The sequence below is a fragment of the Patella vulgata genome, chromosome 6 (assembly GCF_932274485.2).
Source record: "Patella vulgata chromosome 6, xgPatVulg1.2, whole genome shotgun sequence".
Lineage (NCBI taxonomy): Eukaryota > Metazoa > Mollusca > Gastropoda > Patellidae > Patella > Patella vulgata.
The window spans coordinates 12,011,648-12,037,955 of record NC_065884.2 but is presented as its reverse complement, the minus strand read 5'-3'; the positions used below and the strand labels follow the sequence as shown (position 1 = coordinate 12,037,955).

Below are 26,308 nucleotides of genomic sequence, written 5' to 3'. Positions count from 1 at the left end.
CCATCCCCCGTCGTCAGACAGACTATCACACGATAGCGTCTCGACAACCGCTGTCGGTGGTGTCAATGGCTGATTTTCTTGGCGCCCGGCCCAGAAATTTTGTTATCAGTTGCAAAGGGAGATAACTACAACCGCATGACATGGACTAAGACTAGTAATTCTTTGCCCATTGACATCAATATTAAATGGCTGTAACACCACAGGCTGTAGCATTTTGCCCAACATTTCGTTGGTTCCAATCTTTATAGGCACAATGGGGACCACATTTGGCAATATCCTCATCATAAATTTTTAGGGGGTTGACCATTTACATTTTTTGCTACGGGGATTTGATGTTGACTGGGGTAAAAATCTCACTTCCGACACAAAGATTGCTCTGCAGAATGACACTTTTCACCCCCTATCCCTCCGCTGTAATATCATCAGTATTACCCCGAAACTGCTATGAAATTGCAAATTTGATCCCTTTTCTCCAAGGCTACTCCAAAAGGTCAACCAAAAATTGCAGGAAAAGAGGAGAAAAATGGTCTATTTATAACTCGCACTACAATTAATAAGTGTTTGCCCATATGGTGTAAATATTTCAATTTTCTGCAAATTATCGAATATTCGTTGCAATAATTATACCGATATTCTGCTATTTGACAATATTAGGTTGTTGATAATATTGGGTAGTATTGGGTTATTATTTGCTCGTTTTGGGTCACATAGGGAGGCAAATGGAATAGCAAGGCATCGGTAATCGCATTTGAAGTACATTTTCCGCGATATAACTCCCATATGCCAATTTTTCATCATTATGTTGTAGTATTGGGTATCATGTCGTGATATTGGGGTGGTATTGAGTATTGGCATGGTATTGGGTAGTATTGGTCATTTACCAGGAGACTGAATCTTAGTTGATGAATTTTTAGGCTTCTCCGACTTTCCCCTCCTTTTATTTGTTACTTTCGACGTAGCATATATACAAGCACATCACCCCACCCCCTGCATATTATACTAAGCCTGATTAAGCCAGCATTACACGTCATGCTGATTAATGGTCTCGTGTAGCGGATTTCCTTAGATATCATGTTGAAGACATCAAACGTTTTTCATTATTTGTAAGACATACTACTGTATATTTATCTGATATAGTTGGAATTTTATATAAGAGTAGTCCGTAGGGCCGCTGTCCGGGCAAAATTCCTTCATAGTAAACTACAAGGCGTATGTCGGTCTTCATTAACCCAGATGGTGCAGAAAGGTAGGATGTTAAAACCCATTGTATTTTATTTCATTTTATGACTTGCTTTCTATATCATATACTGTCTGGTCCACGTTTCAACTGATTTGCTTTCTATATCATAATCTTTCTGTTCCACCTTTCAACTAACTTGTTTTAAAGGCATAACAATTAGGATACAAAAACAAGCCAATAGGACTTTCGTTAATTGACTTCCGTGTGGGTCGGGTGTATAATATGATGTACTAAAAATATTTCCTCATTAAATATTGATGCTTGGACATAAAGACTTATAATAAATTCTTGTGATAATCAGGAAAAGGTAAGTGCAAGGTTTTATCTATGATTTTGAAGTATGGCAGTTTGACCCTGTCTTTAATTTTGTGGCTATTCATAGATTCCAGCCAGTTTGGTAGCTATTCGTTGGTTCCAACAATTTTGCGTTGTAATCTATGATCTGTAGTATGACCGTTTGACCCATCTTTTTAATTTTGTGGCTATTCATGGATTTCAGCTATTTTGGTAGCTTTTCGTGGGTTTCAACAATTTTGCCTTGTAATCGTGATGCTCGCAACGCCCTCGCCAAATTATAATAAAATATACCAGAGTTATTTATTGAATCTTTACAAACTGTATGATCTATTATGTAAGATTTAGATAAAGGGTTGATATGTTCTCGCTATTATGTTAAAAATAGATAATGAAAAGGGAATATATTGAAATTTTCAATCAAATTGCTTTACTTAAACGAAGTTATGAATGTTGGAAGTTTGGATTAGAATATATAGCGTATTCTCGAGTTTCGTTGCTACCATAGTCATGCTAATAAAGGAAAAGTCATGATTTTTTTCCATTTTTAAATTAAATTATTAAATCCATTAGAAGCCACTACGATCCGGTGATCTAGAGAATTGATTATGGGCCTGTCTAATTACTATATACTATTTATATCCATTAGAAGTCACCGGGCCTGCTTGATTTGTCCGCCAATAGGTGAGCCGGTTTCTACTACGGCGTACGCAGGTCAGGTTACCGGATCGAAGCAAATCATGTGACCCGGCTGATAAACAATATGGCGTCAGATAATGTTATAATATTAAACCGGTTACATGACATGTTTTAATCAAAAACAGTATGACTTGAATGTGCCCGCAAAATAAGCAGCAAATTATTATTAGTAATATTACTGAGAAAAAATAAATGACATATGAACTTCTGGTATTACGACGCTCAAATTGAACTTCAAAACATTTGGTTTAATTTTAACGCTTTAAAATTAGTGTTTTATGACATTCTTAAATAACGTAAATTTTATCTCGTTGACATGTCCACCTTCTTGCGCCGGTGTTTGCCGCTGCCTGCAAAGCGGCGCATTCGGCGTACGCCGCAGCCGAAATTTTGTCGACTTCTGGTGAAATCAAGTGACCTCGTGCAAAAACTGCCGAACTGTGGTCAGCCGGTATTGACAAATCAAGCAGAGCCACTACCATCCGATGATCTAGAGATCACGTGAATAATTGTTTAATGACTAATTTATATAACAACTGAGGCCAAAAAAACCTGAAATTGGCAGATTTAGCTCTTAAATAATGAGGAGCTTCCAAGACCCCTAATAGTTCTCCACGAATCTAGTCGCCAGATTCCCTTAAAAGAATTGGCGACCTCCAAAAGAATGCTGATTACACACTTGATTGAATATATGGTTAAGTCGAATATGCACTACCGCATCCAAATGAAAGGGCATTCAAATAAACGAGCACGAATTCCAGCTTATTACACCAAAACTTGCATTGCTGAAATGTATTGAAGTGTTAGGAGCCCTAGCAAATTGCTTTTCCCCAGAGGTCTCAAATGTGCTAAAGCCCGTCAGGGATAGGAGGGAGTGGAAGTTGATTAATAATTTGTACTTTAGAATGTTTAAAGACCCTGTGCCCTTTAGTTCACCCTTAATGACCAACATCCTCTAAACTCTCTGGCTTTTTCTCCTTCTCGGAAAAGTATTAGGTATTACCACTAATATAGGTTTACACCAGATTCCGCCAAGTTCAGTGTCGCAAACAAAGAGTGATATCGCGTACTGTGTCTATAGTATATTATACTGATTAACATATACAAATCCATTATCTACTTCGACAATAGCTCTCTGAGCTGAACGGTCGCCATATCTAAAAGTTAGTGTACTGTTTTGTAATGCAGCTTTACTTCGTTTATATCTGTAATACCCGGAGAAACTAAACAAACCTTTTCAATTCTATTGAATGAAAGTGGAATAAATATTTCTAGTTTTTTCGATTAAAAACAACGATTTAGGAAGTAAATGTCAGTCAACAAGCTTCGTGTCTAGTTCCAGGCGCTGCCAATTGTAGACAGACAGCCTATGTTTCATGTCATACAAATCCAGTCACCCATTGTTAGTAGCATTGTTATCTACATTTAGAGTAGCCCTATTAAGGAAATGAAATTGGGTTTAACGTCCTATTGTTCTGCTCCTAACCTGGGCTAATGAAGACGGACATACGCCACACAGTGTGCTATGAGGGAAATTTTGCCTACGGCCTACTCTTATATCGAATTCCAACTGCCAAGGGATCTTTTACGTGCACACCAATGTGTATACGGGACCTCGGTTTCTCGTCCCATCCGAACGACTAGACAGCTGTCCTTGTCAGGACCTCCATCCTGCATCACTGACAAGGGGAAACCACGCCGGAAAATCTGAATGAACTTTCTCGGCCAATGCAGGAATCGAACACCCGACCTCCATGCTAGCGAGCCAGCGTCTTAGCCACGTGAACGTCCCCGGCCCCTCATTTAGCATATATTATGTAAGAAGTAAATCTGCTTATTGCGGGTCTTTATTTTGGCTTCAAATGTTACATAAATTATTATTATTTAAACATTTATTGACATGACAAGCCAATAAGCAACGTTTCAGGACATCGGATGTCCGGGGTTTAAATGGATTTAAACATCCGCGAGATTTAAAAACTTAACGGTTAAATGGACACGCTATATCTTCAAACAGCCACAACTTCGCTCAGACTAAAGTAATTTGAATAACATATTCATATTGTAAATATCTATTGTAGCTCAAACTAAAGTAGTTTGAATAATATGTTTAGTATATTCATTTTTCATTATCTATTGAACTATTACAGCTCTTTATCTAAATCTTATATAATGCATCTTTAAAACATTCTATGCGTAACTGTATTTGTTTTACTTTGATTTTCCGATATAAACTCTTCCTTTGTGATTCATTATTAGCCTAAAACTCAACACATCCGACGTGTGACGCATACTCTCTCCTGTCATAGATTTTATTAGCCTTGTGGTCGTCTAGTATTGTCTTTTTATATTTTTACAATTCTCTTATTTGTGCTGGGTGGGGGTAGCGCGTGCGCGTTAGGTTACATTACAATACTTAAAATTAATGTCTTCCCCCCCCCCCCGACAACCCCCTAACTCACAAATTGAGTTTACTGACGGTCTAGTTACATCATATGGTTCTCCTGCGACTTAACGGGGAATTCTTAATCCAAATGATGTCTCGTGAATCTCAACGGTATCTCCCAACGAAGTTACATGGGACTTGCTTTCTCTAGAGTCACACTCTATAGAATCTAAATCAGTCTTTTAACATGGACAGTGGCCCTGGGGCAGCTCTGTCAATTATTTAATTGGATACATATTACGTAATTAATTATGATGATTGGTTACTAAGGCTAGAGACGCCGAGAAACACTCTTATATGGACAGTTAAAACTTTCCACCAGGAGTGTCAGACGTGTTACTTTGTTTTAGCCTCGTTCTTCGAGTCCCTTGTTAGAATGGGCCTGAAACGCATTATGGTACACGATTCGTGTACCAATGGTAAAATGTTTATTTTGTCTTAAATATTGGATATCAGAAGCCCATCTTTTCCCGGTAAGATCACAATGTTGATTTAAATTGAGACAAAATTGTGTTTTCAATGTCGAAGATTTTGGATGATATTGAGTTAGAGACTTAGCTACTTTAAGATTCGTGTACCAATGGTAAAATGTTTATTTTGTCTTAAATATTGGATATCAGAAGCCCATCTTTTCCCGGTAAGATCACAATGTTGATTTAAATTGAGACAAAATTGTGTTTTCAATGTCGAAGATTTTGGATGATATTGAGTTAGAGACTTAGCTACTTTAAGCTAAAATTCTACTGAGTTTCCGAGTAAGTCAACAAACACTTTTGTGCTGTATATAAGATAGTCAATAATAATAATTTCCTCACTTAGGTCAGTTTATGGTTGTAATGGATATAATCAGATGTAAATTAAAGATCTTTATTTTCCTGTTTAAAGTGATAACTACAATCTGATTAAAATGCAGATCTATATTTAGTTTCGTTTTTATACTTTCGGTGGCCTCTGCAACATGAAGATCTGACCGGTTGTAGTGGCAGGTCGCGTCAGATGTCATGCGAGTGGCTTTTGGACTTATGGCGTCAAACATATAATTAACCAATCAGCATTGATGTTTCTAGTGGGTTACCCACAGTTCCGTGTACCTCACGCCAAAAACTCGCCGTAACAGACCGGTTCATTGGCTAATCCCTCACATCATCCAGAACGCGGTTATATAACAACTATTCCAGTAATGACAAGTAAAACGAAATTTTGAACTATAAAACGAAACGAAATTAGGATCTGTATTTTAATCAGATTGTGATACCTACTTCTCGAATAGATAATTTACTGGTTAAAACGGGTTATTTCCGTGTGAAACAAGGCTCTTGTATGAAAGTTAGCTATATGAAATGGGGTTCTGCTCCCACGGGCATTCGCCATACAGAGTGCTATAAGGGAAATCTTGCTTGGACAGCGGCGACTTACTCGTATACTGAATTCCAAATACCAAGAGATCTTTTACGTACAAACCGATGTGTACGCGGAATCTCGGCATTTCATTCCACACGAACAACTATAGTAGAGACGGGTCTTGTTTTTCTAATATACTAGAAAATATAATCTGTCAGCCAATTCGAAGCTACCGACGAATAAAATTTTTAAATCCGAGTAGCATGGTGATTGATACAGTAGAGTAGTGCATATCCTTCGATAATATATATATATTGTTGGTATTGACACATACAAAAGCCGCCAACGGTTTGTAACTCTTTATAAGTCATGCTTCCGGTTATTTATATTTTCAAATAATATTTACTTGCTTTATGTGCAAATGACTAACCCTATTTGTCACTTTTCAACTAAATATGTTGCTCATTTAAAGATGCAGTGAGTAAGAATTAGATACAGGGTGTATCGTTCTTGCTATACTAGTTCCAAAATAGTTAATGCAAAATGAACATATTGAAAATTGCTTTCAAATTACTTCTTTCTGTACGACGTTATCATCCTTTGAAGTTTTGGCAAGATGCGACATAAATTGTTGATTATCGTAGCAACGGTACTTGGCCTCGATCTGCCATTTTTGAATTAAATCAATAAACGGCGATTGTGTTCAAAGCGATTTAAATCTCCACAATATGATATTCTAGAGAGTTGATTATAGGCATGTCATGTGAATAAACGTCTAACTAATATCTTATATAACATTTCAAGCCAAACTAAAGAACTACAATAGGCAGATTGGGCTCTTACACAATACATCTTTAACAACTTGACTTTGTTAATAAAAGGATAAGTTTTTGTTGAAAATATCAATGATAATAATTATAGGTGGGTTCTGCAATGTGACCATTTGACTATGTGTAATTTGGTAGTATCCGCTTGTTGGTAAAATAAACCTGAAGGCCTTTCTCCAGGATTAGAACTACAGTACTTATATTTTTTGTATTTGTGTGTTTTTGGTACCCCCCCCCCCCCCCAAGCCAACTACTGAAGACAAGTCTACTTAGAACTAATTTATAGTCTATTATTTATGTCTTTTTGGTAATCCCCCCTGCACTTACTATTAGAACTCTATTTTATATTACTAGACTATACTGTACATATTTGTATTACAACATCTGAAGACAGACAGCAAACTTATGATTTGATGTCTATCAGAATAAAACAAGGGCATCGCTAACGCTGCAATATACGTCCACATTCCTGCTTTGATTGATATGGTACTTTTTGAATGAATGAAATGTGGTTTTATGGCACGTCAGCACCAACCGGGCTATATTGCGCCAAGCATATGATGAGTTATACGAGACAAACTAAATAAAAATCATAATAGTAATCTATATATACATAAATAAAAACAAATATCACAGAGATTATCAATTAAAAACAAATATCACAATACTTTATGTATATATAATTAAAATACATCAAATGAAAATTACAAATATATAATTAAAATTTTGTGTAAAAATTTGTCTCTTTTAAAAAGTCTAGTAATCTACAATATAGACCCGGTTGGGCAAATAATTGATATAAGGACTGGCAACGGTAATGATTAGATCTAATATCCTTAAGATGCTTGCACTCAATCAAAATGTGCTTAACTGTCAAAGGAACATGACAGTGTTCACACTCTGGTTGAGGCTCTCGCTTTAAGATGAAAATGTGAGTTAAAAAAGTATGACCAATGCGAGAGCGACACAAAACAACTTCATCCCTCCTGTTAGTTCTATAGGAGTTGGGCCAATCTCCTAAGAGAGGCTTAATGTGATGAAGTTTGTTAGTGCCTGCAAGATCCCACGACCGTTGCCAACGGCCACAAATTAAATGATTAATTGAATGTTTAAAATCCTTATATGGAATTAAAAAGGGTGATTGAGGAAGATCTAAAGCAGCTTTGGCAGCAAAATCTGCTTGATCATTCCCCCTTATATCTACGTGACTGGGGAGCCAGCAAAAGACGACGTCTTTGCTGTCGAACTCGTAAGATAGTAGCAGACGATAAACATCTGCTACTAATGGGTGTTCAAGCTGTTTGTTGTTAATTGCTTGAAGCGAGGACAGAGAATCAGTAAAGATAATATATTTTAAAGATGAAGAGGATTGTATGAACTCCAAGGCCTGAAGAATGACCTGGAGCTCAGCTGTAAATATTGAAGCAGCAGGTGGAAGACACACAGAAATGGTATCAGTTGGCGTCACGGTAGCCGAGGCTACCCGATCACCATCTTTAGAACCATCTGTGTAAATAGGAGCATAATCACCATACTAAGACCTTAACTCTCTAAAGAGAGATTGGAACACCGTAGAGCTAGTATCTCTCTTTTTGTTTTGAGTTAGATCGAAATCAATCTTTGGGGGGATATAGCCCACGGTGGAGTCCTAAAGACAGGAGTATTCGCAATACTGTCAAGGCTGATACCAACCTCAAACAAAAGGGGTTGAATGCGAATACCGAATGATGGAATAACATTAGTCTTCACCAGATACAAATGCTCATGAAGAGGTCTAAATATGGTGTTAAATGAAATGTGATTCGGAAGTGATGCAACTTTCGTAGCATACTGCAGGGCCAGTTTATCACGTCTGTTGTGCAATGAGGCCTCATGCGTCTCGACGTATAAACTGTCCACTGGAGATGTACGAAATGCTCCTAAACTGATTCCAAGTCCCTGGTTGTGTATGGTGTCGAGCTCTTGGAGATAAGACTCGCGAGCAGACCCATACACAATACACCCATAATCAAGTTTTGATCTAATTAATGCTCGATATAAACGAAGCAAGACCTTACGGTCTGCTCCCCAGTCAGTATTTGATAGGACTCTCAATATGTTGAGGGCTTTCAGACATTTCTTTTTGAGGTTTTTAATGTGGGGGATAAATGATAATTTCTTATCAAATATCAGCCCCAGAAATTTGGTTTCATCCACAACTGGAAGGCCATTGCCATCCAAGTATAGATCTGGATGCAAACCTCGTTTCTGACAGAAATGCATGCAGACAGTCTTGGATTTCGAAAATCGAAATCCATTTTCGGTTGCCCATTGTTGAAGTGAATGCAAACAAAGCTGCAACTTACGTTCGATTATCCGCATGTCTGTAGAACCATAGCACATCTGAAAGTCATCAACATAAAGAGCGCCGTTTGTACCTGGTTTAAGGCACGCTGGGATTGTATTAATTTTAATTGCAAAAAGAGTAGGAGATAATATGCTTCCCTGAGGAACTCCCATTTCCTGAGGAAATGGGTCAGAGAATATTGATCCCAGTCGTACCTTAAATGACCTATCTTCCAGGAAATTTTTAATGAAGATAGGTAAGCGACCTCGTAGGCCGAGGTTATGGAGGTCGCGCATGATACCATGTTTCCATGTGGTATCATATGCTTTCTCCAGATCAAAAAATATTGCAACTAAATGTTGCTTCTGGATGAAAGCATCCCTGACGAACGTTTCAAATCGAACGAGATGATCAAGAGTGCTCCTTTGGGACCGAAATTCACATTGGAGATCAGTGATGAGGTTGTTGGACTCAAGGTACCAAACAAGCCTTCGATTGATCAATCTCTCCATGGTTTTGCAAATACAGCTAGTTAAAGCGATCGGACGATAGTTGGTAGGATTCGTATGATCTTTGCCGGGTTTAGGGATGGGAATGATTGTGGCTTCATGCCACGAAGGGGGGAATTTCCCATCAACCCATATCCGGTTAAAAAGATCCAGTAAAATTAAGAGAGTGGAAAAAGGTAAATGTTTAAGAATTTGGTAGTGTATTTCATCTGGCCCAGTTGCAGTATCTCGAGCTCGCTTTAGCGAATCCCGAAGCTCAGCAATGAAAAAGGTATCATTGTAGCATTCATCATTGCGGGATTTGAAATTAAGTCGCCTTTTCTCCTGTTGTTGTCTAATGCCTCGAAAGGCATCGGAGGAGAAATTGGATGATGAATTAAATGAAAAAGTACTGGCCAGAGAATTAGCAATATTAGGAAATGTTGTTAAGGTGGTATTATCAACATTTAAATGATTAACTGATAATGCACTACTTTTACCTTTAATCCTACGAATCCTATCCCATACCGACTTAGATGTGGTACGGGAATTAATCCTTGAGACGTAACCTTGCCATGAAGATTTCTTTGCTTGACGTATGGTTCTACGAGCTTTCGCCCGGACCATCTGGTATGCCGCAATATTCTCCATGGAAGGATGGTTCTTTAGTTGTCTCAGGATACGATCACGCTCTTTAAGAGCGGATTTGCAATCTTCGTTATACCATGGTTTATTGAAACGTTTTGGTGTAGTCGTGGTTTTTGGAATCGCCTGCTCAGATACATCTTGAAGAATTGAAGTGAATAAGGCCATGGGTTCATCTGCATCTTCTAACTCCTTTGTATCAAAAGAGAAGAGACACAAAGATTCGAAAAGAGCCCAATCAGCCTTATGCAACTTCCACCTCTGAGGTCTTTCGACCGGAGAGGGACCATTATTATCAATCAAGATAGGAAAGTGGTCACTACCACATAGATCTTCATTAACCCTCCATGAAAAATCCTGAAACAGAACCGGAGAGCAAATGGTGAGATCTAGGGAAGAAAAAGAAGCTGTGGCAGGATGTAGATAAGTAGGCGAGTCATCATTTAATAAACACAAATTATTAATGTTAATGAAGTCCGCTATTTGTTTACCTCTATTGTTATCATCTGGACTACCCCAGAGTGAATGATGACCATTGAAATCTCCCGTAATAATAAACGGGAGAGGAAGTTGTGCAACAAGGTCAAGATCTCTGGGATTAAGATGTAAACTGGGTAGAAGATATACAGAGCAGAGTGTTATAGGAATATGCAAAGTGACCCTAACTGCAATTGCCTGTAAAGGCGAGTTGAGGGTGACTTGACTCTGAGGAATATCTCCATTAAGAATAATAGAAACACCCCCATGAGCCCTACCATCACCAACTGAGTGATGATGGTAACCAACAAAATGTCTAAAAGATGAATGAATGAATGAAATATGGTTTTATGGCACGTCAGCTCCAACCGGGCTATATTGCGCCAAACATATGGTGAATCTGAGACAAATTAAAACAATATCACATAAATGAATTTATATATGTAAATAAAAACAAATATCACAGAAAATATATTAATTAAAAATAAATATAACAAATCTTTTACATATATAAATATTTAAAACGATATATATGATTAAATATATACAATTAAAATTGATTATAAAAGTTTGTCTCTTTTAAAAATGTTAGCACTTTGTCATATAGCTCCGGTTGAGCAAATAGCTGACGTACTGACTGGCAACGGTAATATTTAGATCTAATGTTCTTGAGATGTTTGCACTCAATCAAGATGTGTTTCACTGTCAAAGGAACATGACAGTGAACACATTCCGGTTGAGGCTCTCGCTTCAAAATGAAAATATGAGTTAAAAAAGTATGACCAATGCGAGAGCGACACAAAACAACTTCATCCCTCCTGTTGGTTCTATAGGAGTTGGGCCAATCTCCTAGGAGAGGCTTAATGTGATGAAGTTTATTTGTGCCTGCAAAATCCCAAGACCGTTGCCAGCGGTCATATACAAATAATTTAATGGACGATTTAAAATCGGTGAAAGGTAAAAGAAATTGTGATATGGGAAGATCTAAAGCAGACTTGGCAGCTAAGTCTGCTTGATCATTCCCTTTAATATCAACATGACTGGGGAGCCAGCAAAGGACAGTGTCCTTGCTGTTAAACTCGTGTGATAGTAGCAGACGATAAATGTCTGCTACTAAAGGGTGTACAAGCTGCTTATTGTTTATTGCCTGTAAAGAGGACAAAGAATCAGTAAATATAATGTGTTTTAAGGATGAAGAGGATTTGATATACTCCAAAGCCTGAAAGATGGCCTGGAGTTCAGCAGTAAATATGGAAGCAGCAGGAGGAAGACGAACAGAAATGGTCTCAGATGGCGTGACAGTAGCCGATGCTACCCGATCGCCATCTTTGGAACCATCTGTATAAATTGGAGCATAATCACCATATTTAGACCTTTTCTCTCTGAAGAGAGATTGAAACACTGTGGAACTAGTATCTTTCTTTTTGTTTTTTGTAAGATCGAGATCGATCTTGGGGGGAGATATAGACCATGGTGGTGTCTCGAAGAAAGGGGTATTCGCAATACTGTCTTGACTGATACCAGCCTGAGACAAAAGGGGTTGAATGCGAATACCGAAGGATGGAATAACATTGGTTTTCAGTAAATATAGATGTTCATAATAGGGTCTAAATATGGTGTTAAATGAAATATGATGAGGCAGAGATGCAATTTTTGTAGCATACTGCAGTGCAAGTTTATCACGTCTGTCGTGCAATGAGGGCTCGTGCGCCTCGACGTATAAACTCTGCACTGGAGATGTTCGGAATGCTCCTAGACTGATTCTAAGTCCTTGGTTGTGAATGGTGTCAAGCTCTTTGAGATAAGACTCGCGGGCTGACCCATACACAATACACCCATAATCGAGTTTAGATCTTATTAATGCTCGATATAATCTGAGCAGGACCTTACGGTCTGCTCCCCAGTCAGTGTTTGATAAGACTCTCAATATGTTGAGGGCTTTCAGACATTTCTTTTTGAGGGTTTTGATGTGGGGGATAAATGATAATTTCTTATCAAATATCAAACCCAAGAATTTTGTTTCATCTACAACTGGAATGGGGCTTCCATCCAGTGTAAGTTCCGGATCATGATGTAAACCTCTTCGCTGACAAAAGTGCATACAAACAGTCTTGGATTTCGAAAATCGAAATCCATTGTCAGTTGCCCATCGTTGAATAGAATTCAAACAAAGCTGCAACTGACGTTCGATTGTCTGCATACTTGTCGATCCGTAACACATCTGAAAGTCGTCAACATAAAGAGAGCCGTCGACCCCGCGTTTAAGGCACGATGGTATGGTATTTATCTTAATGGAAAAAAGAGTGGGAGATAATATACTTCCCTGAGGGACTCCCATTTCCTGGGGAAATGGGTCAGAGAATATTGATCCCAAGCGTACCTTAAACGACCTATCTTCTAAGAAATTTTTAATGAAGATAGGTAAGCGACCCCGCAGACCGAGGTTATGCAGGTCGCGCATGATACCATATTTCCATGTGGTATCATAAGCTTTCTCCAGATCAAAAAATATAGCAACTAAATGTTGTTTCTGGATGAAAGCATCCCTGACAAACGTTTCAAATCGAACGAGATGATCAAGAGTGCTCCTTTGGGACCGAAATCCACATTGGAGGTCTGTAATGAGGTTGTTGGACTCAAGGTACCAAACAAGCCTTCGATTGATCAATCTCTCCATGGTTTTGCAAATGCAGCTAGTCAAAGCGATCGGACGATAATTGGTAGGATTCGTAGAATCTTTCCCCGGTTTAGGGATGGGAATTATTATGGCTTCACGCCATGAAGGGGGAAAATTCCCATCAACCCAAATCCGGTTATAAAGATCTAATAATATTAAAAGTGTAGAAAAAGGTAAATGTTTTAATATCTGGTAATGAATTTCATCTGGACCAGTTGCAGTATCCTTAGCCCTTTTAAGAGAATCACGGAGTTCAGCAATAGAAAACTTTTCATTATAACATTCATCATTACGGGACTTGAAATTAAGTCGCCTTTTCTCCTGTTGATGTTTAATGCCCCGAAAGGCATCCGAGGAGAAATTGGATGATGAATTGAATGAAATTGTACTGGCCAGAGAATTAGCAATATCAGGAAATGTTGTTAAGGTGGTATTGTCAACATTTAGATGGTTAACTGATAATGCACTACTTTTACCTTTAATTCTACGAATCCTATCCCATACCGATTTAGAAGTGGTGCGGGAATTGATCCTTGAGACATATCCTTGCCATGAAGATTTCTTTGCTTGGCGTATGGTTCTACGAGCCTTCGCCCGGACCATTTGGTATGCTGCAATATTCTCCATGGAAGGGTGATTCTGAAGGCGTCTTAAGATGCGATCACGCTCTCTAAGAGCGGATTTGCAATCGTTATTATACCATGGTTTATTGAAACGTTTGGGCTCAGTCGTGGTCTTCGGAATCGCCTGCTCAGCTACATCCTGAAGAATTGAAGTGAATAAGGCCATGGGCTCATCTGCATCTTCTAACTCTTTTGCATCAAAAGAGAAGAGACACAAAGATTCAAAAAGAGCCCAATCAGCCTTATGTAACTTCCACCTTTGCGGTCTTTCAACCGGAGAGGGACCATTATTATCTATCAAGATGGGAAAATGGTCACTACCACACAGATCTTCATTCACTCTCCATGTAAAATCCTGAAACAGGACCGGAGAGCAAATGGTTAGATCAAGAGAAGAAAAAGAAGCTGTGGCAGGATGTAGATAAGTAGGCGAGTCATCATTTAATAAACACAAATTATTAATGTTAATGAAGTCCGCTATTTGTTTACCTCTGTTATTATCATCTGGACTACCCCAGAGTGAATGATGACCATTGAAATCTCCCGTAATTATAAACGGGAGAGGAAGTTGTGCAACAAGGTCATCGAGATCTCTGGGGTTCAGATGTAAACTAGGTGGTAAATATACAGAGCAGAGTGTGATAGGAATATGTAAAGTCACCCTCACTGCAACTGCCTGTAAAGGCGAATTGAGGGTGACTTTGCTCTGCGGAATATTTCCATTAAGGAAAATGGAAACACCACCGTGTGCTCTACCATCATTATTAGCAAAATAATGATAGGCAACAAAATGTCTGAGTGTTAAGACATCTGAATTCTTTAAAAAAGTTTCTTGTAAACAAATAGCTAAGGGATTAAATTTTTGAATTAAGATTTGAACTTCATTAAAATTTGGTTTCAGACCACGACAATTCCATTGAATAATGGAATTAGCCATTTTCAGGGAGGTTTAACAGGACTTCTGTGATGTTGTTTGGGGTCATGTATTTCTACAACAACATCCATTAGATTGTCCTGTATCCCGAACCTGTTATAGGTTCCGACAGGATCTTCGTCACCCTTCCTACTACGGAAGGTAGCCAATTTAGAATTTTTAGGAACGCCTTTACCAGAACGTTCCTTGGTAATATCTATTTTGGGTGGATTTCCACCAATTGGTTGAGGAGTGGGAGGCACAATCTCCTCAATCTCAGACTCCCCAGACTTATTAGCAGTCTGGGTGTTGAGAGAAATATTTACGGGCTTTGGAGGAATGGTAGGTTTCGGTGGTGACGAGGATTCCGTCGCAGCTGGAAATACAGCAGGTGTTTGACAAGCAATGGAAGTGGTCTTGGGCTTGACTGCATTTGCAAAAGACATTGCAAATGTTGGGGTTGCAGCCTCTAGCAGCTTCCTTGCTTCAGGATATGGTATGTTTTTTTCTGTTTTCACCTGCTGCACTTGTTTTTCTTTCTTCCATATTGGGCACTCTCTAGAATAAGCAAAATGAGGCCCTTTGCAGTTAATGCAATGGTGGTCGAGTTGACAAGATGTACTTTCGTGACCATCTTGTCCACATCTAGCACACATCGCTTTCCCCTTACACACGTTTTTACTGTGTCCAAAGCGTTGACAATGAAAACAACGCAATGGATTGGGAATGTACGGGGTAACTGGTATGGCAAGAAAACCAGCTTTGATCATCCTAGGAAGATCTGGTTTATCAAAGGTCAGGATATAGGTGTTGGTTTGGATAATATTACCATTACGTCTGATGGAAATACGTTTGACGTATGTAACACCTTGTGAGGCGAGATTTTCAAGCATCTCTTCCTCACAGCTGCCTTCTAAATCCTGAGACCGAATAACACCTCTTGATGAATTTAGAGAGTTATGCGGTGCAACTTTGATAGGAATGTTGGCTAAAGTCTTTGATTTTAATAATGAAGTAGCATGTGATTCTTTAGCACATTCCACTAACAAAGTACCATTTCTCATTTTCTTGACGCTTTTGGGCTCACCAGCCAAGCCAGCAAGACCTTTAGCAATCAAAAAAGGAGATGTTTTACTAAGATTGATATCGTTAGTACTTTGTATGACCAGAAATCTAGGCCAGGTTCGGGAAGTTTTTATTGGTAATGGTTCTAAATCCTCGGTCGACATACGTTTGGTAGTACGAGTCTTCTTGGTTTGAGAAGCCATTTGAGTAAATTAAAAGATTCATCCCTGCCTGCTCTCCAACCACCAAAGGGTCACAATATCAATGCAGGCTACTGCGCGGATATCCAGCGCATGCGCCCCACGAGGACAGACAGGGATATACCTAGACAAAGTAAAGATTAAATATTTTTACTCTACCTAGTTGACCCAAGCCGCTGCTTTAGAGTAGGCACGTAGGACACAAAGGTAGATCTGCAACAAATACATTACAGAATAGTGGAAAAGATGCGCCTACTCGTCAGCTAAACACGACCAAAGCCGATTGATCAGAGTGGGCCACTCTGACCTCCCGTCTAGGTGAATTGTGGGCCGAAGCAATGTGTTGCAGAGAAAGGGCTCGCAAGCCAAATCCCCACTCAATTACCAGGATTCCACTCTCCACCGACACGGGTCGCAACGCACGGCAAACACGTTGCCCCATTACAGGGATCCTTTTAGTCGCCTCTTACGACACGCAGGAAATACGAAGGGTATATTCTTATCACCCCCTACACCCCAGGGGGGGTCTAAAAGATAAAGTGTCAGAATTCTTTGAGAAAGTTTCCTGTAAACAAATAGCTAAAGGATTGTACTTTTGAACTAATAATTGAACTTCATTAAAATTTGGTTTTAAACCACGACAATTCCATTGAATAATGGAATTTACCATTGTCAGGGAAATTTAATTTTTGGCGGCTTACTGAGTGGGTCTACATGGACATCCACTACAGTAATGTCGTCCATCAGATCATCCCCATATTTATTGAAGAGAGTGATAGGGTTTTTTGAACCCTTAGATTCTTTCTCTCGAAATTTTAAAAAAATTTGATATTTTTTTGAATGCAGTATGTTCTCCTTTGCAGATGGAGTACCCGAAAACTGCACCCCTGACACAGTGGAACTGGAATCAGTAGTGTCAGCTTTAGAGAAGCGCAAGGGAGGAGCCTTCTTGCCATTTTGGGTTGGAGTATTGGAAATCGCTACAATAACTCCAGATGGAGGCAAGGAGGACACAGTCCCATCAGGGAGAGTGTTAGTGCATTGAATCGAGCTCTCAGTTGAGCTCGAGACCCCTTGTACATGATCTGATGTAGGCAAAGTCTTTGGTTTTTTCTGTTTATATGGCCAGGTTATGTCTGTCTGAACAGATATAGATTTTGTAGAAACTTTTACTACACTCGAAAACGATTTCCCTTGTGGTGCAATGGGAATGAGTGAAGTAAGTTCTACTTGCTTCCCAGCATCAAAATATGGAATCTTCCGTTCAGACATTACCTGTTGAATTCTTTTCTCTTTCTGCCATATTGGATATTCGCGAGAATAAGCAAAATGCTTACCCTTGCAATTAACGCAGAAAAACTCAGTCTGGCAGGCATCGCTCTCGTGGCCATCATGACCACAACGAGCGCAGGTGTCTTTGCCCCTGCAGACGGTCTTGCTGTGTCCAAATTTCTGACATTTATAGCAGCGAAGAGGGTTGGAAATATAAGAATCAACAGGTATATTTAAATAACCTGCCTTGATTGACTTCGGTATGTCGGGACGATTAAAAGTGAGGATATAGGTGCTTGTAGGAATCACCTTATCTCCTCGGCGTACACTAATTCTTTTAACTTGTTCGACGCCTTGTTGGACGCCTTGAGAAGAAAGGTATTCTACCATTTCATCCTCACTGCTGCCTTCAAGATCCCGACAGCGAATAACGCCTCTACTAAAATTTAATGATCTATGTGGAGACACCTTGATAGGAATGTCTGCCAATGTTGTTGACTTAAGAAGCATGGTAGCATGCTGCTCCTTAACACATTCTATCAAGAGTGTTCCATTTTTCAATTTTTTAATAGCCTTGGGCTCACCGGCCAAGCCGGCAATGCCCTTAGCTATCAAAAATGGTGAGACTTTGGATAAGTCAGTAGAGGGGCTCTCAATCAAGAGAAACCTCGGCCACGACTTTGCCATTTTTGTTTTAAATATGTTAGAAACGTCCTCTGAATTAGGACGTTTCTGCTTTTGTCGTTCATTGATAGGTGTGGGGGGATTGGGGTATCCATGAACGTAATATTTTTTAAAATTCATCCCTCGTCGTCCCCCAGGTTACTTCCCTGCCTACTAAGGGGAGGACTAGCACGGATAACCAGCGCATGGCCTCAGGGCTCGACGAGGGGTATACTCGAGCCAGAAAGTAAAAATACTAATCCAACCTGATTGACCCAAGCCGCCGCTTTGTAGAATGTACTAAGGACACAAAGGTAGTAATTGCTGAGTAAATAAACAACAGAGCATTAAATTGGAAAAGGGTACATTCTACAAAGCTAAAACGACCAAAGCCGATTGATCAGAGTGGGCCACTCGGACCTCCCGTCTAGGTGAACCATGGGCCAAAGCAATGTGTTGCAGAGAAAGGGCTCGCAAGCCAAATCCCCACTCAATTACCAGGATTCCACTCTCCAGCGACACGGCTCGCAACGCACAGCAAACACGTTGCCCCATTACAGGGATCCTTTTAGTCGCCTTTTACGACACGCAGGACATACGAAGGGTATATTCTTATCACCCCCTACACCCCAACGGGGGGGGGGGGTACTTTTTGAAACGAAGAGAATGAAATATGAAATGGCTGTAATATGACAAGAGGAAAAGAAGGCTACCAGTTGGGTTTGTTTTGCCAAATTTACAGACAAAATATTAACAAAAACGTGGGTGTGACACTGCCCCAGGGGGTCGGGACATGCACCAAATGTCTTTACGGTATAAAGAATAAATATGCACCAAATGTCTTTACGGTATAAAGAATAAATATGCAAAGTTCAAGATGATCCATTTAGAATTGCAGTCTGTAGACGATAAATACAAAATTGGGCGTGGCTCTGCCCCTGTGGGTTGGATATGAAACAATATAAATAGTTACCACTTTGTTATTGAAATTATTGATATGCTCAATTTGAACAAAATATGTTAATTATTGTAACCTGTAGCGTATTTACATAAAAACTAACAAGATGTGGTACTACAACCCTGGGGGGGTCAAAACATGCACCAAAATAAATAATTGCTATCCTTATAGTATAAGGAATGAATATGGCAAGTTCCAAGATGATCCGTTTAGAATTCCAGCCTGTAGACAAAAAACACAAAACTTGTGCGCCTCGGGGTTGGACATGGACCAATATATATAGGTACAAACCTATGCTGGATCATTCCGAATTGGATCCGAATCAGTTAAACATGCATTATGCAAGAGCTAAATCTGCCTATTTCAGGTCTTTCTTTAGGACTGAAATGTTATCTAAATTATTAATTAGACATTAATAAACCTATCCAGGCCATAATTAACTTTAGATGGCTGCGCTAGCCTGCGATCTTTTGTGGATTGTAAGCCGATTTACTGCATATCTTTCCTTCTCTATTAAACGATTAAATGGATAATCGAGACTATGCTGTTTATCGTACTGACTTTAGTAATGATGACCGAGGCTTATGGGAATTTCAGTCGCTTAGTTCTCGGTTCATAGTGGATCAATTTGAATGAAATTTTCACCAAATTGCCTTTACATAATCTAGTTTTTAACTATTATAGTGAGAACTGCCAACTCGTTACCGAATTTCCCATAATGTATCTTTAATAATTGCAACATGTATATCATTTACAGACAAAATATCAACAAATAGTGGGTGTGGCACTGCCGAACGCGCAGGGGGTTGGAGAAGGGGGGCGTGCACCAACATCAATAGTTGCCGTCCTTAGGGTATAAGGAAAAAATGAAATGAAATGGGGTTTAACGTCCTACTGTTCTGCTCCTACACTGGGCTAATGAAGACGGGCATACGCCATACAGTGTGCTATGAGGGAAATTTTGCCCGTGTAGCGGCAGTATCGCTTACTCTTATATCGAATTCCAACTGCCAAGGGATCTTTTACGTGCATTCCAATATATACACGGGACCTCGGTTTTTTGTCTCATCCGAAGGACTAGACAGCTGCCCTTGTCAGGCCCTCCGTTCTGCACCACTGACAAGAGGAAACCACGTCGGAAAATCCAGATGAACTTTCTCGGCCAATGCAGGGATCGAACACCCGACCTCTAGGCTAGCGAGCCAGCGTCTTAACCAACTAGATACCGTGACTCCCAAGGTATAAGGAATACGTATACCAAGATAATCCATTCAGAATTGAGGCCTTCGGGCGCTAAAGGCAAAAATTGGGCGTGGCTCTGCCTCTGGGGTCGGAGCATTCACCAAAATCAATAGTTGACGCCCTTAGGCTATCCAAGTACCAGGTTGGTCCATTCAGAATTGCGGCCTGTAAACGATAAACACAAAAATTGGGCGTCCCTCTGTTCCTGGGGTTCGTCACATGCAGTTGTCGTCTATAGGCTTTAAGGAATACATATCCCATGTTCACAGACAACACATTAAGAATCGTGGCCTGTAGGCACAAAGAACAAATGGGTATGACTCTGCCCCTGGGCTGTGGGCAATCACCCAAAAACAATAGGGGGTCATCCCTCGGGTATAAGGGAAAAGGTATGCAAAGTTTCAAAGGGATCTGTTAAGAATTGCAGTCTGTAGGTGAAAACACAAGACCCACAAACATTGGGCGTGGCTCTGTCCCAGGGGGTCGAGCATGTGGACGTATAAAAAGTGGTTGATATTTTCACTGGACGTATGTTTTTATTTATTTATGTCTTTCAGATACAGATGGAAACTTTAATGTGGGCGTGTCTACTACTGGTCTTGTATCCTGTTAACACCATCACATTAAATTATGGCCAGGAAAGAAATATCCACTTGAAGGAGACGGCAGAGGATGGATTGGAAGATTTGTTCGTATCCCATAATCAACATAATTGGACAGTGTGTGGAGACAATATGTGCAAGTGTAATGAAATAAACCAAGCGTTCTGTTTAAATCAAGGACATAAACTGAATTATATTCCAAGATTTGAACAAAACATAACGTATCTCAATTTTACTGGTAATTATTTACCACATATAGATAATCACACTTTTACTAATATTACCAACTTGAAACTGAACTATCTGCATTTACAGACAGATTCACTACATACCTGCACGCGAAATGCATTTAATGGTCTGAATTTTTTACGAACATTATCAATTAGAAATAGTACCATCTCAAAGACGGGGCTGATGCAATGCTTGTCTGGGGTAACGAAAGATTTACAAACTCTTGATTTATCATATATACACTTTCATCCCCCCTTGAATCTAGATCTGGACGAGAGTATGAACAATTCAAAGATCAAAACAATGTACATTCGGAATATTGATATGACAAAATATAACCATAGTAAGTTATCAACTTTAAAACATCTGCAGTCTATAACTATTCTCAAATCCTATATTAAAACCGTAACATTTGATTATTCGTCTTCATTAAGGACATTAAATTTTTCTTATAACAAACTTTCAGAATTTCCAAAATTTTGTGTACACGAAAATGCATATTTTACAAATCTTGAGGAATTGCGTTTAGACCATAACGACATATCCTCTGTGTATCCAGAACAACTTGCTTGTATGAAATCCTTGGCCTCATTTTCAATTAATAATAACCTTATTTTTCGTATAGAAAGCAACACATTTTCAAACTTGCCAAACCTTAATGTTGTATCAATTGCATACAATGGCAAAGTAAAACGTTTGGATGAATTTGCTTTTAATAGTTCATCCTTAAAGCAACTTTATATTTATGATGACAACACGTATTTTGATAAGAATCATATACACACCAGTTTGAATGCTTTTAAATACTGTAGCCAACTGGAAACTTTAAGAGTATCCTCCAACCACTTCGGGTTTACTACTAATCCAATGTTTGATGATTTATTCGGCAACTTGATTAACGTAAAATCGTTGTCACTATCTAACTGTGGGCTAACTTTTCTTCCAAGTTTTATTCCAAACTATCTTGATAAATTGGAGATATTATGGCTCAACAATAATAACATAAAAGATCTACCGGAAGGTTATTTTAATAATTTTAATCATCTCCAGATTATACAATTAAAATTTAATAAAATAACCACAGTTGAGTCAAATACATTTTCACTTCAATTTCTTCAACAATTGAAATACATTGATCTTTCTGAGAATCCGTTTACTTGCTCCTGTGAATTACTTTGGTTCGTCAATTTTCTAAAAACAAGCTCCATTAGAAATGTTTTTCTTCATTTTCCAAAGGAATACATCTGTGATTCTCCACCTCTTTTTAAAGGGAAGCAACTCTTACAAGTCCGTCTTTCGGAACGTACATGCGCAATAACGAAACAGGTTCGTGTAATTATTATATCTACATCGGCAGGAATTCTTCTCTTACTTTTAACTATTTCTGCTGTTTACCGTTATCGATGGAATTTGCGATATATATTGTACATGGCACGATTTCAACATATTCGCCACCAAAGACTTTTAAACGGTGGCGGAGATTATAAATATGATGTCTATCTTAGTTCCTCTGACACGGACTTTGATGACGTAATATATGATGAACTTGTCCCTAGATTAGAGGAGAACATGGGTCTGCGACTTTATATCCCGCAAAGAGATGGACAGGGAAATAAAATTGATCAGATAATATCTAATTTGGATGCCAGTCGTAAAGTCATTTTATTTTTATCTGATAAATATGTCGAAGACGGTTATTGTGAATTTGAAGCTAGTGTTGCCTATAATAAATATATCAATGAAAAGCGTGATTTAATGATCGTAGTTGTATTAAGGGAAATTGGTGCCCTGAATGTAACAAAAACCATACATAAAATACTATCTGTTGATAATTATATCAAATGGGGTTGGGATGATGAAAGTGTGGAATTATTCTGGTTAAAGATAACTGCTGCTATTAATAATATGGATGACCTTATTCCTTAAAGGTACACTCCCTGTAAGAAAAGTTATCAGAAAATGTTGAAGATATATTGACGACTTTGGTAGTGGCAGTGAACTATTGAGTTTGCTTTCAAATATTCGCACTTTCAACAGCTTTCTGGAAAAGCATCAATTAACGACAACGGTCTAGTTACGGATTACAAGGCACATTTCTGTATTTACTAACCAGTTATATATGTGATAGAAATCAAACTGCTTTTGTAAATTACGCTTACTTGTCGACCCTAATTCGGGTGTTCCCTAGGGCTTTGTATTGGGCCCATTCTTATTTCTTCTGTACATAAACGATATCCAAGATGACTTGGAAGATACTGCTAGATTATTTGCCAATGATACTGCTATTATTTGCATTAAACCCCGCGTATATGAAATAGAAACTTCCTTAAACGCTGATTTATTCAAACTGAACTCTTGGTTCAAGGCTTCTGAAACAAAACATTACATTTATTTTTTGGTCATTAGATGTAGTTAATCACAAACTAATTGGTGTTATTCTATCTAATATTAGGAAAATAATTTACACTTTCTATCAATAAAACGTAAAGATTATTTACAAATCTCACATTTGAGCTAGGCCTATACTTCAATTCTCCACACTCCGCATTATTTTATTTATACAATTTCTGCTGATGGGCATGACCTCTGTAAATTTTTAATAACGTTTCTTCTTTGTTGGTCCAAAGTTGTTTTTGTTGATACAATAGAATAATATGTTTAAACTAATAAATTTAAGCTGAAAGAACAGTAAAATCGCTGTATGGGGATCCTAGATCAGAATAAAATGGGACATTAACAGCTAACATCAAATTCCGTCTGTATGGTTAATAGCAATGTCAAACACAACTGTCGTGTAATATCCCTCACTTTTTGTACATCTAAATAAATATTTATATATTCATAATCCATAAAATTATTCTTTGCTTTAGTTAAACATTACAGTACGTTGTTTTTTACTATAATTTTATTGTATTATTTTAATAAATAAAATATTTGATGTTGCTTTATACTTTGGTCGTATGTCCTGCGTCTCGTAAAAGGCGACACAATGGATCCCAGTAATGGGGCAACCTGATTGTCGTGCGTTGCGACTCGTGTCGGTGGGGAGTGGAATCCTGATGTTTGAGTGGGGATTTGTCTTGCGAGCCCTTTCTTTGGCCCATGATTCAACTAGCCGGAAGGTCAGCGTGGCCTACTCTGATCAATCGGCTTTGGCTGTTTTAGCTCTGTAGAATGTACCCTTCCCAATGTACTGCTTTGTTGTTTTTACATTCAGCAACTTACCCTTCGTTAGGGTGACCTACCATAAATAAATATCTCCATATATCTCGACAATTACGCCACAATATTTATATATATGCCAAGCCTCAAATCAGTTTCACACAATTATAGTCACTAAATAAATGATCATGTTGTACTTAATAAGCTATGACCATTAATCATCTATAAATAATAGACTGAAAACTGGTTCCAAGTGTCGTCCATAACATCCAGACACTTTTGAGTAAAAGATAGGTTACGTGCCCTTGTTTTGAAATTAGTCTCGCTTAACCAGTCTATTGACCATTCTACGTCTGATTGACAGGTCGGGATAATCAAGGCTACTTTTTTACGAAACATAACAGAAAGCTAGAACAAGAAATTGAATTTAGAAATAAGCACGTTAGGTAGCTCAACAATCGTTTTAAGAACCCTGTAAAAGTAAAATGAAACTACTGCTAGTATCATGTTCCTGTCTAACCCGAGTGATTCAGAGATATTATTTGTACTAAACCAAAAGATGCCGCTCTTAACAGTACAGTTAATGATAAAGCGATTTAAAAAATGAAACGAACGTAATTTCTAAATCTGCTGTAATAACCAAGAAGCTTAATTTCACTGCTATTCAAAATCGTCAACTATAAATTTTTTACGGCTGTAATAGTTGATAGATTTGTAGAGAATTGCACGTGCCATGACTATTTTTAGTATCATACTGTCAGAAAGTTGGTCTCGGCACGGCGAATGTGTACGCTTCAGTGGTAGTCTCGAACTATCAGCGGTGGACTTTATTTCTGTAGAATACATGGGCCACCCTACGGCTTCGTGTCCTATACACAGAGCGGCAGCTCGGGTCAATCGTTGCCTCTGGATTTGCTTTCATTTGAAAACGACCACGAAAACGTCCACTCCATAGACATACAAACTTGGGGGCGGGTGAGGGTCTGGCTACATCTGACGACGTTGTTAGGGGCACACGTGTCGACTTCATAGTAGAAGTAGGGGCGGTGGTAACACAGCTGACTACTAACGACTACAAAATGGCGGGGTGGGGCAAAAATACCCCAAACTCGTTTAAGATTCCAATTATTTGTGGCTGAAAATTTGACGGACAAAATCAGCTCTCGCCCGGAGAGCTACGTTCCCTGCATTAACTTGGTGCACATAATATGGCATATGAACCTTGTGCTCTGTAATCACATGTTCATCAATGTCTTTGTCATTGTGTAGATCTCTCCACCCCGGTCTTTTACTAGGAGATTGAAACTTAGTTTATGAACTTTTAAGCTTCTCCGACTTCCCCCTCCTTTTATTTGTTACTTTCGACGTGGCATATATACTAGCACACACCCACACACACTCATATTATACTAAGCATTACAGATCATGCTGATTAATGGTCTCGAGTAGCGGATTTCCTTAGATGTCAAGTTGAAGACATCAAAGGTTTTTAATAAGACATATAACTGTATATTTTATCTGATATAATTACTTTCTTTAATTGCATATGATTAACGGGGGACGCGGTGGCTCACCCAGTAAGACGTAGGGATTTCTCTGTATCATTGTTATTTTAATTTTGTACTTATAAAACTTCACAATATAGCCTATCTGTTTTATTACTCATATTAGGGGTTTAAGGTCACGTGACTTTAGCGACAGTCCACTTCAAAATACGATTCTGAATTACTATTTTATTTAAATGTATTACTAGCAATTGTATTGTAATAGTTTAATATCCATCTCAAAGATTCAGGCTAAAAGATTATCGAAATGTAAGCGAAATTACCGTTTATGTACGGGAGACGCTCGCGGGAAAATATCGCTCTGACGTCACTCGACCGGGGATATTTCATCAACATGAATTGCTACGTCTCA

The 26,308-nt window shown here is 38.7% G+C and overlaps 1 protein-coding gene across 2 annotated transcripts; it reads left to right on the top strand.

Moving 5' to 3' along the window:
• The first annotated feature begins 1,121 nt into the window (after nucleotides 1-1,121).
• LOC126825254 (toll-like receptor 13) lies at nucleotides 1,122-24,179 on the top strand. Of its 2 annotated transcripts, none has more exons than XM_050554834.2 (2): nucleotides 1,122-1,246; nucleotides 20,954-24,179. In XM_050554834.2, exon 2 carries the CDS (start codon nucleotides 20,960-20,962, stop codon nucleotides 23,153-23,155), a length of 2,196 nt encoding a protein of 731 aa, XP_050410791.1. In that variant the 5' UTR covers nucleotides 1,122-1,246; nucleotides 20,954-20,959; the 3' UTR covers nucleotides 23,156-24,179. The 2 variants fall into 2 exon arrangements, with proteins under 2 accessions (XP_050410791.1, XP_050410790.1); XM_050554833.2 differs by lacking the exon at nucleotides 1,122-1,246 and adding an exon at nucleotides 1,438-1,547.
• Nucleotides 24,180-26,308: the final 2,129 nt, after the last annotated feature.

Excerpts from the sequence above, each read along its gene's own strand:
- LOC126825254 (XM_050554834.2), top strand. The coding sequence starts at position 20,960 with ATGGAAACTTTAATGTGGGCGTGTCTACTACTGGTCTTGTATCCTGTT.